Raw genomic sequence first — 12,724 nt, 5'->3', positions numbered from 1 at the left:
CTGCCTCCATCATCGTATTTAATTTTGTCATCTTTTGTGGTTTCTGCGAAGCAGCCTTCCGCAACATGGATGGCGACGTGAAAGCGATGTCAAGGAACAACACACGCACTCATGTTGTACATTTTCTGGTCCCGTTTCGTTGTTCATTTTCTGGCGCCGTTCTTGCTCGTTTCGCTGAAGTCATTGTTTTCATGTGACATTTGCCTCGTTTGTAGGCGCTCGAAAATTAAAGAATATTCAGTAACAATATTGCCTAATTTCTGTGCCCTTTCTCAGGGGGCGGACCGCCACCACCCAGCCAGCTGGACGAAGAGTTACACCGCGTTGGAGACGTGGCGTCCCATATGGGAACGAGGGTATATAACCCATTTGACACTGACGGCAGCCACTACAGCAACAGCGGGCCTTTGCAGTGCACCCCGACCGTTGGCGCACTGCTGGAGGCGACGCAGTCCGAGCCACAGGCGGAGGCTGATGGTATGATTCTTGCTTGTGTACTTTTAAATATATATCCGATTATACACTCCGGCGTGAAAGCTAGGCAACAGTTTAGGGCATGTGTGTATTGGAAATATCGCTCATAATAAATCTTAGAAGTTTTTTAATCATTTCTCGCGCAATATTGATTGTGAATAAAACGTGTCAATTCACCGGGTTATTCTGCTGTGTCAGCCACGCAACTGAAACACAAATTAAGCTGTGAGCATGGGATGCGCAGGGGTCATGTTATTGAATCGGGAAGTAGGAATAAAAATTGCGGTCACACTTGCTTAGCCAGCACCAACTTTTTAGCCGTCATCCAACAAATGAGAGCATATGACTGCATAGTTGAACTTCCTGCACAGTGAGCAGGAGCAAGATAAGCCCTGCATATTGCAAGAGATTTTAACCTCAGCATGGCCATGTCTTTATTCCTTAGCCTTTGAAAAGACAAACTCCAGCATGCCTTGTTCAGGCGGCCTTCCACTTGCTGTTACCTAGAGCATGGAAGTTTAGGGATGAACGACTGAAGATGGGATCTTGCAGCCTCATTGGGACTGAAAAAGAAAAGGCAGAACAGGGACAAGCAGTTTCTAAATTTGTTGCAGATATTTTGGGATTATGTTGCTCAGTGCAATTTACCTGCCATAATAATCTGTGCTTAGCTGTGTGGTTTGCGGAGTGAGAGAATTGTGTTACTGTAATATCATCAAGTGCTATGCAATATGAATGCTAGCTGCGTGCTTTGCAAATATCAACATTCCCAGCCTGTACAGGTTCATCTGTGTACTCTATCAGTCTGATTATGCCGACGCTTGTGTTGTCATATTCAGCTGTAAAGCTTTGCCTTAACTTTTTTTTTCATACTACTCAAGATGACAAAAAGAAACATACCACCAGATGTTTGTTTCCATCTTGTCTTTTGTTTCCTACCTTTTCTAAGCCTGTGTAAATTTTTCTGGCATGGAATTATTTAAAAAGTGCCAAATAGTTGTTTATGACTCCTAACATACAGCTGCTGCTGCTGCTGCCTTACGGCGAACATGACTGCTGTTCTCTGTGCCTATGGCTACACATTCTGAATGCAACATTCTCATGCACTCAAGATAAGCTGGCATATGTGTGGCATTATGATGCTGTGCACACTACTACATCTCTTCTTGGATTGTAGTGTGATATTTTATTGTTATGAGCACAAGACTGATAGTTTAATGAAACATGTTTAATTTACGAACAATTCTCCAGAGTTCGACTTCCCGTGGTGTCGAGCAACGAAAAACAGTCAAGCTGAAAGTGGCGAGGCTGCTGAGGTTGCGGAGGTTGCCCCAGACGACCAGGAGGCCTACAGCAACCAAGACCTGCAGGAGCAACAGTGCAGCGACGGAGACCACAATGCGCCGATTCTGGCCACCACTTGTGAAGTCATTCTTCCTGCTGCACAGCCGGCTGGCTATCAGCGACGCAAGGCTGCGCCTGCCCCAAAAGAGTCTGTGTGCTTGCGACAGAGCTGAGTTCCCGTCTTGAGGCTGTGGTAGCAGAGAGCAAACGAAAAAGAGAAGAACATGTGTTAAGAGTGAAACACATGAAAGCAGAGCATGAGCTGCACATGAAGCATACAGTGGAGATGCATGCACTCTAGAGTGCGAACAAAAAGGCTAAAATGCAACTTTTGCAGCTGAAAATTGCTGTGTTGAGGAAGGAGCTGAACAAAGAGTAACAATAAACACATTGTTTCTTGAAGGAGCGAGTCTCATTCATTCATGCTACCTAACATCATGGAATCGCAGCGCTAGCAGACAACGACACAGGGAGGACACAAACACACACTTGCGCTGAAACTTGCGTCGTTTGTGTCCTCCCTGAGTCCTTGGCTGTTAGCGCTGCGATTCCATGATGTTCGATCACCACCAACTCGCCCAGCAACATACCCTTCGTATTACCTAATTTTGTGTAAAGTGGTGCCGAATGTTGCTTCCCCTGCCTCTGGACCCACTTTGCGAGTCCAGAGGCAATGATTGCAGCTCTGGTTGAGGCTGTGGCTGCCGAGAGTTGCATGTGTTTGTGTGCAACAGAGCAGGAGGCATTTCCTCTGTAGCACGACGGCGGCCAAAATAGTGCAGTGCAGCACAAGCTGTTATTACGACTGCAGACATCCTGGTGTTGATTTGAAGCTTCATGTCCAGGCACGGGAATCTCCTCTTCCATATTCCAAGTGCCCTCTCCACAGTATTCCTCGTCTTGATCTGTGCCTTGCTGTATCTAAATGAAAACAAACGTTCCATAGGTTGAGAGCACCTGTTATGTTATTGTGAGGTCATATATTCTGCCAAATAGTTTCTGCTTACCGGTACTCTGGGCTGCCTCTCTGTCCTGATATCATGAGTTAAGGCCGGCACGCATACCTCATGTCGCCGAGAAGCACTCTTGGGATGGTTACTTCCACTTAGCAGAACCTTGCACGGCTGTCATGTGTAGACCCAGGCCAGCTCGCTACCACATCAAAAAAACTCCATCTGAGGGCCTGTTATTGCCTGCAGAAAATTTGCGAAGAAACAGTGTCGCAAACAAATTACGCACAGCAATTCCTTTCCATTCAAGAATATTGCAGCTACATTGAACAGATGTGCAATTTGCGCATAGCGTTCTCGTAACAGCTGTCTACTTTATGCCGTGTACACTCAATTTACTGAGCCTTCACTTTTCTCATAATACCTTCTTGTCACTGTATAAATGGGCTACAAATGGGCAGCGCTAAACTCGTCGCGCCTCCGCTTCTGCGCCTTAAGAGGCAGACTCGTGCGAAAGGCAACTAAGTTGCACAATAATGCATGAAATTATGCACAGCACCTAGGACGAGGCGCGTTTAGGTTGCTGATACGCATATATGACCCACTTGAACTTAAGATTTGCTTTTATTTGTGACTAAATGCGCGAAACACCACACGCTACAGTGGCACTCGCCGAAAACTAGCTCCTCCTCCTCCTCAGCACGCCGGATCGACTCTGAATTTTTCCGCGGCTTGTAATGACTCATGCATTTTAATTTCGATAGCTAAGAAATGCTATAGCTATAGCTTATGTTGGGCCCGCGGTGTTTAGCACTAAGCATTTTCTTTACCTATACGCTAGCTTGGAACAGCCTTAATGCGCCACGTAGAATTTTGTCATGATAACGAAAAGGTTAATAAACGCGCTTTGGCGCGAACAGAATAGCTTCGCCCGGCGCTGCTTTAGACCACGCAGCCGTCGCCGCAGCCTTCCGCACCGCCTGTTAAATTGCGAGCTTCTCGCGCTGTGCTTCGCAAACGGTGGTCTTTATGCAGTCTCATCCGTGCGCGATACAGAGTCGGCGGCGGAGAAGCACCGTAAGACAATTGCCAGTCGACGGCCAGACGAACAGCGGTGCGTGGTTTGTAGCGTACTAACTACTACGATCAGAAGTGCACTGGAAAAGAGGCACAACATTCCCCAGCCTTGTTGTCCGCGGCGGCCAGACGGGAGAGTGTACTGAGGCGCCTGTACTTCTATCATCTGCGGGCCCTTCGCCTTTTCTCCTTTGGGAAGCATTTGAGAAACTATGCTGTCGGAAAAAGAGAGCAAAAAGGTAATGTGTCCGCTGTTTCTGCCCATTTTTCATGACCTACACTGCGAGCATTCTATTAAGCGGTGGCGCTGCATGCCGCTTCGAAAAATCATGTTCTTGGAGGTGATACTGCGCATGAATGTTGTGCACTGCTTATTACTTTTTTCAAGAATAGCTGGATTTTGGGCTTTTGCCCAAGGTTACTCGGGTGCTGAAAAAATTGGTCCCGTGGTGTCTTTCTATCCTTTCATAGTGCTATATAAAGCGGCACACTGGGACTAGAGAACTCGGGAGATAGTAAAGGCATATAAGATGTGAGGATACACATGTATCCTCTATGCCCTACGTTAAGCGTGCCGTTCGGGCGGTTTGCGAGGGAGGGCACTCCGCCGCCCTCGCTTCCTCTCGCGCCCCGCGGCGACGCCGCCATGAAGACTTTCGTTTTTTCCTTCGTACAAAATCGCATCCCAGCATTCGGCCTGAGCGTTCTTGCGCGCGCGCCGTTTCCTGGATTACAAGCGCGCTGTGCGAACGACGCCTCTCCCTGTGTCCGCGCTCGCTCGCGGTCGCGCCCCCGTGAACACTCCACCATGGAGGTGCAGGTGCAGGGAGAGATTCTTCACCCCCGCGACTATGACCCAAGGGACTGGACTCACGTCCTTAGTGCGCCTGCCCGCTCCAAGGACCTCTGTACGTCAACAAGCCAGGAAACCGCAGCGCCTGCGAGCGGTGCCGCCATCTCACCTATACTGCACGCGCTGACAAGTCGTACCTGCAAGCAACGCGCGCAGCTACGCAGCGTTCGCGGCAGCAGCCGCCGCTCCCGGCTGCTGAATGCAAGATCATATTCAGGTCTCGAGGCGGGCTGCAGCTGGACCTGCTTCCGCCCCGTCTACTACAGGAAACCATCCTCCAAGTGGCGTCCCAGCTTCAAGAACCAACGCGTACCCAAATAAGGGTTCACCCAGTCAACAACACCTGCACTGTAAGCACGCCCCTACAAGCTGACGCACTCGCGCTGGTTCGTGTAACACAGATGCAGCATCAAGCCAAGGACTTCGCAGTCGCAGCTTATATAGCACCACCGGACGGAGCGGTACGCGGAGTCATCTCCAATGCGTACTGCACGGAATGAGACCCCGACAGCTCTCCTCCAGGAAATCATCACCGGCAACCCGGAAGCCCCATGCGTCGTGGACGCCCGCCGAATGGGGGCCACGCGTTCCATTCTAGTCACCTTTCGTGCTGGACCTGTACCACGCGCCATTCTTATGGAGGAGCCCTCCACGGGTGTACACCGTACCGAGAGCATATAGACGCCTGCACGAACTCCCGCGTCCCAGGCCACCGGGCGGATGTGTGTGTTCACCCAAGATCTCATAAATGTCCCCGCTGCGGGAAATCCCATCCCAATGAAGATGTGTCCTCATGTACCCCCAGCTGCATTCTCTGTGGAGGCCCACATATGACCGGCACTGGGAACTGTAAAGCACGGGGCCCTAAACTAGCGTCCCCGAAGAACGCTCTCTCTCCTCTGTCTAAATCGCGGCTGTCTCGCCGTGATCAACAAAGCACAGCCAACGAACGCAGCTCGACGGCTTCCCGGTCAAATTCCAGAAACCGACAGAACAGCAGTAAAAACTCCTCATGTCTCACTTAGGCAGACCGCGTTTCCGGCAACACCACCCGTCATCCCCCGCCACCCCAGTCCTCCCAAGAAGATTCGAGAGACCAGGAACTCCGGGCCTTGCGCGACGAGGTAAGCCGTCTCTCCTCCCTTTTAAGAACCCCCACCACTTTTCTGCTTACTCAACCCGCACCACTCTCGTTAACCCGACCTCCCCATCCACAGACACTTCGAGCACCCCTCCTGCAAAGAAGCAGCGCACCTCAGACGCCACACTGCCTCCCGTACCCCTAGAAATAGACGCTAAATTCGCTACACTGGATGTCAAATTTGACCACAAACTCAAAGAGCTAGACGCCCGCCTTGAGGCCAGATTCAATCACCTTGCCGCCACCCTCACCGAAAAACTTGAGCAGCGCATGGACGCTATGCTTACCAAGGTGATGGAGCTCATGGAACATAACCTTACCCATCGCTTTACCCAAATACAGACCACCTCCACTCCTCCCCATACCTCCGCAAGCACAAACCCCCTTTGCTTAACAACACATACCAATTGACACCCGTCTCACTCCCCTCAACTGCCCTACTCTCCAATATAGAAGGGCGAAACACTAATTTTCTCCCTATTTTAACTTGGAACTGCCGCGGTTTCCGTGCCAAGCGCGCACCTCTGCAACTTCTCCTTCCCACCCGCATGCCCACTCCCCATATACTTCTTCTCCAGGAGACTGCACATCGGGCAACCCTCCCCAGCTACACATCTACACACTCAGACACCACTAGCAAATCTAGGGCGTCCACACTCATCCACCGCAGCCTCATCTATAAAACTCATCACATCACGTTTGAGACACCCTGCGTGATCACTGAACTTATACATAACACACATACACTTTCTTCAGTCTTTATAGCAAATATATACCACCCCCGTCCCAGCCGATGGCCTCGTTGGAATCACTTCTGCGAGAGCTACACCACCTAGCAGGCAAACATCCTCTACTAATCGGTGGGGACTTCAACAGTCAGCATACTAACCGGGGATACACAACCACGACACATCGAGGTCGCAGGCTGTGGCTGCTCCTGCAGAACCTCCAACTCGCTGTTCAGAACACGTTTCAGATGCCCACGCGGATCGGCAACAGTGTCAGCATGAACACCAGTCCGGACCTGACGCTGAGCCGCTACATCCGTGGTGTTACCTGGAACAGAACTCAACATACATTGGGCAGTGATCATTACATTATACAAATCACTGTCCCGTAGAAACCGCCCGTCACTCCTATACAACACATAAACTGGTTAATTGGGATGCACTTCGCGCTGCACGCACCGCCCACCCAGACACTCCCATCACAGACATCGACGCCTGGGTGCAATCACTCAAGCATGACGTTCACCACAACACGCAACACATTGAAACGACCACCGAAACCCCTACCCTGGACACACGCATAGCCTACCTCTGGGAGGCTTATCACAGCCTCTTGGAACTCTGGAAAGGCAATAAATATAACAATACACTTAAAACGCGGCTGGTAGCGCTGCAGACACGAATCCAACAACACTCGGAGGAGCTCTGCCGATCCAACTGGGGACAGATATGTGACGGCATCGCCGGAAACCTGTCCAGCAAACGCGCATGGCAACTCCTCCGACACCTCATCGACCCCACAAACACCAAATGATCAACACAACACCATGTGAAACGCCTCACACACCAACATATTGATCCTGAGGCCCTCATAAACACACTTCAGAACACATACACCTCTCCGGGTGCCCCCACACCTCTACCCACCTACACAGGACCAGCCAATCCAACACTCGACACAGGCATCACTGAGACGGAAGTCAGAGCGGCCCTCCTGACTCTCCGTACCAACTCCGCACCTGGGGCAGACCAAATCACAAACTCCATGCTCCGTAATCTGGACGACCAATCGATCACACAAATTACGCAATACTTCAGCCAGTGCTGGGGGGAGGGTATCCTGCCGCAGTCCTTGCGCCACGCGAAGGTAATATTCACACCCAAACCCAAAAAAAACACTTACACTTCAAAATCTTCGCCCGATTTCGCTAACCTCATGCCTCGGAAAGCTCCTCGAGCATGTTTTGTTAGCAACACTCACAACGCACATGGCGGACAACAATCTATACCCGCATAGCATGGTGAGATTCCGCCCCATCTGTCCGCACAGGACGCCATGCTGCAACTCATACATGACATTTTCGACCCGCTTCTGCCTGCTCACACAAAGGCAGTCTTAGCTTTGGATCTCTCCAAAGCTTTTGTTCGCATCGAACATCAGGCGAACATGACTGCCCTATCTCCACTGAATGTGGGTGCGCGCACCTACGCCTACATTCAAGCATTCCTTACTGACCGCACGGCTGAGATACATTTTGGCCCTCTCTCTTCCCCCTCCAACACGCTTCAGAGTATCGAAACCCCTCAAGGGTCCGTCCTCCCCCCCTTCCTATTTAACATCACCCTCATCCCCCTCGCCCGAAAATTGGCAACTATCCCTCACCTTAGGCACACTCTATGCCGACGACATCACACCGCCGACCACACACGGCAGCGACGGCGACAGAGAGAACACCTTACAGGAAGCAGCCACTCTCACCCAAACTTATGCACAGAACATCGGACTGTCTTGTTCCCCATAGAAGTCCGAACTGCTCCTTTTACATAATATTACTGGTGAACAGAGAAATTTGAATTTGGCATGGAACGAAGCGTATCTACAAAGAAACAACTGGATATCACTAAAAGCATAAGGCACACGCGAAAACTAACAAAAAAGCCGTAAGGAAATGCGGCCGATGTCCGTAGCTTCAGAGGCATCACAAATGGGGCTGTGAATAAATCGACTACAGTAGGTCACGCCACCATTCTTTGTCATTGAATTGCGACGAGGACATTTTCAAGCGCATGGCTTGCACGCTCACCTTCAATATAGTATAGAATTTGCACGTAGAGAAGGCGTGTAGGGTCAACCTGCAAGATACATAATCGCTCAATTAAAGCCAATGCTAGCGCCTTTCTGATGCTCTCAAGAAATGTAAAAATATACGCACCGTTATTTATTTCGAAGATATTTGTGCTGTGCGATGTCAGTGGGCGTGAATGATCCCCTGGTGGTCGAAATTATTCCGGAGCCCTCGACTACGGCACCTCTTTCACCCCTCTCTTTCCTTCTTTCACTCCCACCTTCATCCCTTTCCTCACGACGCGATTGAGACATCCACCTGCAGAAGTTAGACAGTTACTGCGCCATGTCCGTTCCTCAGAAACCACTAAAAAATAAGATATTTGTGGGTTTTCATAAGGCTTCGCACCCCACGCGCGCATAGAGGCTCACACGCAGGCTACACAACATGAAGATGCGAGATCATAGATCGCGGCAGTTTGTCCAGGCCAATGGTGACAATAAAAGAAAAGAAAGGAAAAGAAAGAAGGGGAACAAATTATAAAACCAGTGAAAGGGTAACGTCGCTGCTCAATACTTTTTCTTTATTTCTTACTACACGAAAATGTCGACAATGGGCACAATACACAGCAGTGTAGTCTTGGTGCTGGCGTGCCTATCACTGTTGTATTGCCGCGACGGGTATGTGACGCGGTCCACCAGCGCAAATACCTAAACGTGAAATGACTCGATGATTCGTGCCGTTCTCCTTATCGGTCGGCCGCAAGTAGGTGGTCGCCCGTTTACACTCTCCAGCCGCGGAAGCTATTTCGTTTCCCATCTTTCCACATCCGGACCAGCATAACAGTGGAATCCCTCACGCTGCGCTCGCGGCGTCGAGCTGGGCCTGCTTTGCTGCTCTTCGCGCTTCCCCGCTCTCCTAATAGTGGGGAGAAAGGGAAAGCAGTCCTGCGCGTTCCTGGCTCCCCATCCTCCCGTCTCGTCGCACTCTCGTGGTTCCGTTCCCGGTGCCATCGTTACAACGACGCAGACCGTCTGCGCGCTCTCATGTTGATCCCTTCGCTTTCAACTTCACCGCTGCATGGCGCGGAACCGAAAGATCAGTGAACTCTTTTCGACCCTGTGCGAGTACTGAGAATAAGTTCCCAGAAAAGAACGATCACGCAGATGAAAAGAAACAAAAAACAGAATTATCTTGCCGTATTTAAACGCTTTTCACCGATATCAAACTGGCTCTCTACACTCTTAAATAAGCGGCGCACTGGTAATACATCTTACACGGCAGTCGTATTAGCTAATCTACGCTAACCATTTGCCCTTGTGGAAAGGTCTTCCAAAGATTTGCTGTCAGAAGACACGTAACGCATATCTTAATCGCCAGCGACAACTATATTTCCTTCCGTTTTTTTCTTTAATTTATAACGGGCATTCAAACGAATAATCAGACGATAAAGTACTAAGCACTCCTGGCATATATGTCTGGCATTATCGGCAGTAGAGGCGACATCTTTTGGGATGCCGTATTCGAAACTAAAAACAAACGGCTGACACCCGAAATCACTTTGTTCGTGCGTTCATTCGTGTCAAACAACCAGATAATCTAGAAGCGAACGTGAGCGCCCGAATTGGGCATCGCGACTCCAAGACTGACGTTGTTCATGTGTCGCGCTATATGATTGAAATAAACGCGGGTAAGTGAGGCATAGTAATTATAAGTTTAGGTGCACCTGTGCGCACCTTGAGGAGAGCACATAAGTGCTTGTACCTAGAGCTACGAAAACCAAGCGCTTCCGAGAGTATCTTCAATGCACTATACCCGTGGGGTGGAGCAGTGTGTGGTAAGATGAGAGCGGACATGAAAGCAATTAAAACTGAAAGTCGGCATCAACTCAAATACGGGGGCCACGTATGAAAGGCAAGCCGCATTCAGCGTCAGAAGCACTGCTTTGAATTATTTTTTTTTACGCGGCAAACGAAGCAAGGCTTTGACAACGTGGCACGCCGTAGTGGAGGGCTTCGGATAAATTTCGACCATTTCTTAAACATGCACTGAAAATTAAACGCACGAGCGAATTTGTATTTCGCCGCCATCGAAACGCAGCCGCCGCCTTGTGCCCACAGTGCATGCTTTGGTTGCTGGGAGTCTATTTACAGTTGTTACTTTGCTCTTCCTTGCATTTCGTCACAGGTTGAATGAGACTGACAGCAAAAGAGGCAACGGTGCATGCCTTAAAGGGGCCAATGCATCCCATTTTCGTGCATACCCTGCTTAGTGCATTTAACTCCCAACACGTCAAATTACAATTTCCCGAAGTTTCAGTTGATTCGGTGCTGTAGGTATGCTTAAAACGTTTCTTTTGCGAACAGCTTGTTGGTCTGGCATTCTCTGAGCGCTGACGTCACAAGGGCATGCTCGCTCCGCATCGTCTGCTGCGCTCTGTTCGCTGCGTTGAGGTGACTGCATGCACACCGTGCACAGCGGTGGCTTGAAAAGTTTTTTTTGTTAAATCTCAGCGAAATAAAATGCATATTCCGTGTTTTCTTTTCGGAGGCCTTCAGGACAGTACGCGAGTTGAGCGAAAAATGGACTTGCTCGCGGCGCCAGTCTTCTGATTGTTGAAGAAACAGAAATCGATGGCCCCTGCTGTATTATTTACTCTTATAAGCATGTTATGCGTATGTTGCGGTGGTGGTCTCATTAGCAGCCAAGTGCTCCCGAATGTGAAAAGCGGCAGGTGTGGTGCATGCGTTTCGTGATGTGCGTCGTTAAGGGCGTGGCGGTGGTGCTCCGTTGCTGACTACCAAGTTCTTGCCCGCTATTCGTCGGCTCGGTAATTAAACTCAAATTACCACAAGGTGGCAGTAAAGCTTGCGGCACGAAAGAAACAGAGAAAAGTGCGAATGCGACGTCTTCCCGGCTTCGTGCATGCTTGAGTAGATATATTATGTGCGTGCGTATGTCAGTCGAACATTCATTCTTTTCGGCTGGTACAAACCTTTTGTAAAACCAAGCCGCTGGCAAAACCTAACGCGACTCGAATGTTTCACGGCCCGCACCGACCAATAGCCGCCTCCGTGCATTTCGCCCGGCTACCGAGGCTATATGTGACTACTCGCCCCCTTTTTTTTCTGCTGCTTGCAAGTGTTAGGCAAAAACGTGTATTCGCTGAAGGAATGTTTCAAGACAATACTGCAACATTTAGCGTTTACTGTACGTCCGCGTAGTTCCTGCAGAATGCGACACTTACAGCTGCAGCCCTCGCTCTGGTTGTTTAGCCGTACACAAACAGTACTGCTTGTTTGCATGGCATCGAACGCAAGGTGGGCTCTCCTTATCCTAAATATTACCTATTATTGCTCACAAATTGTAGTTTTATTCGTTTACACACTACGGTAACACTGTAATAAGCGCCGATGGTGCTATCGCCTGCTAGGGAAACGGTTCGCGCAGAACCGGCGCTTCCCGCTAATTGTATCTGCTGCCTTCAATGCCACCAATACTTGAGTTAAAATCGCAGTATCTAGAGATCCGTTCGGCGACCGCTTGCATTAATGAAAACAGCCAAATTTGTTGCCCAAAATCGACGCCGACGACTGCTGCCGGCTGCCTTCAGCACATGCTCGGCAGATCGGGTCACATCGGCACTTCTCTCTTGTTGTACGGGCGTCCTGCGATGTAAGCAATCGCCGCTTTGAGGCCACTGTGGCCAGAACTACGTTCGGCGGCCATTTGAATGCGCTAAACTTGTGAATTCGCTTTCTGCAATCGCTGAAGTCGCACACACGAATTCTGCGGATTCGCTGTATAGGCCTCGTCAACAAAGGGCTGGCGGTACGGTCGACTGAAATTTAAGAATCTGGTAAAAGTGTACCGTTGATTAGTGTTAAGTTTGAAGATATGAAATGCGGCAGCTCGGTTCATTTGTTCCTATACGGATGAGGTAGACATAGGCGCAGTTTTCCAGGCCGTCGCCTGACTGGGCGTCAAGTTTTCGCTCGGCCGCACAAACCAAAGCGAAGGCGGCAAGCGACGAGCGGCACCGTCCCGCGGTGTTTTGCATGTGTCGCTTGCCTCGCCGCTGTATTCTATGC

General features: G+C 49.9%; 1 protein-coding gene across 1 annotated transcript; it reads left to right on the top strand.

Annotated features, from left to right (window-relative positions):
* The first annotated feature begins 287 nt into the window (after window positions 1-287).
* On the top strand, window positions 288-2,177 carry LOC144135499 (uncharacterized). The gene is made up of 2 exons (XM_077668151.1): window positions 288-477; window positions 1,726-2,177. Exons 1-2 carry the CDS (start codon window positions 345-347, stop codon window positions 1,989-1,991), a joined length of 399 nt encoding a protein of 132 aa, XP_077524277.1. The 5' UTR covers window positions 288-344; the 3' UTR covers window positions 1,992-2,177.
* The last annotated feature ends 10,547 nt before the right edge of the window (window positions 2,178-12,724 follow it).

Source organism: Amblyomma americanum, chromosome 1, assembly GCF_052857255.1.
Source record: "Amblyomma americanum isolate KBUSLIRL-KWMA chromosome 1, ASM5285725v1, whole genome shotgun sequence".
Lineage (NCBI taxonomy): Eukaryota > Metazoa > Arthropoda > Arachnida > Ixodida > Ixodidae > Amblyomma > Amblyomma americanum.
Note: the sequence above shows the minus strand (reverse complement) of the source record. Positions and strands in the feature narration are given on the sequence as shown.

Excerpts from the sequence above, each read along its gene's own strand:
- LOC144135499 (XM_077668151.1), top strand. The coding sequence starts at position 345 with ATGGGAACGAGGGTATATAACCCATTTGACACTGACGGCAGCCACTAC. Across the intron at positions 478-1,725 it reads GCCACAGGCGGAGGCTGATG|AGTTCGACTTCCCGTGGTGT; the intron begins GTATGATTCTTG and ends ACAATTCTCCAG.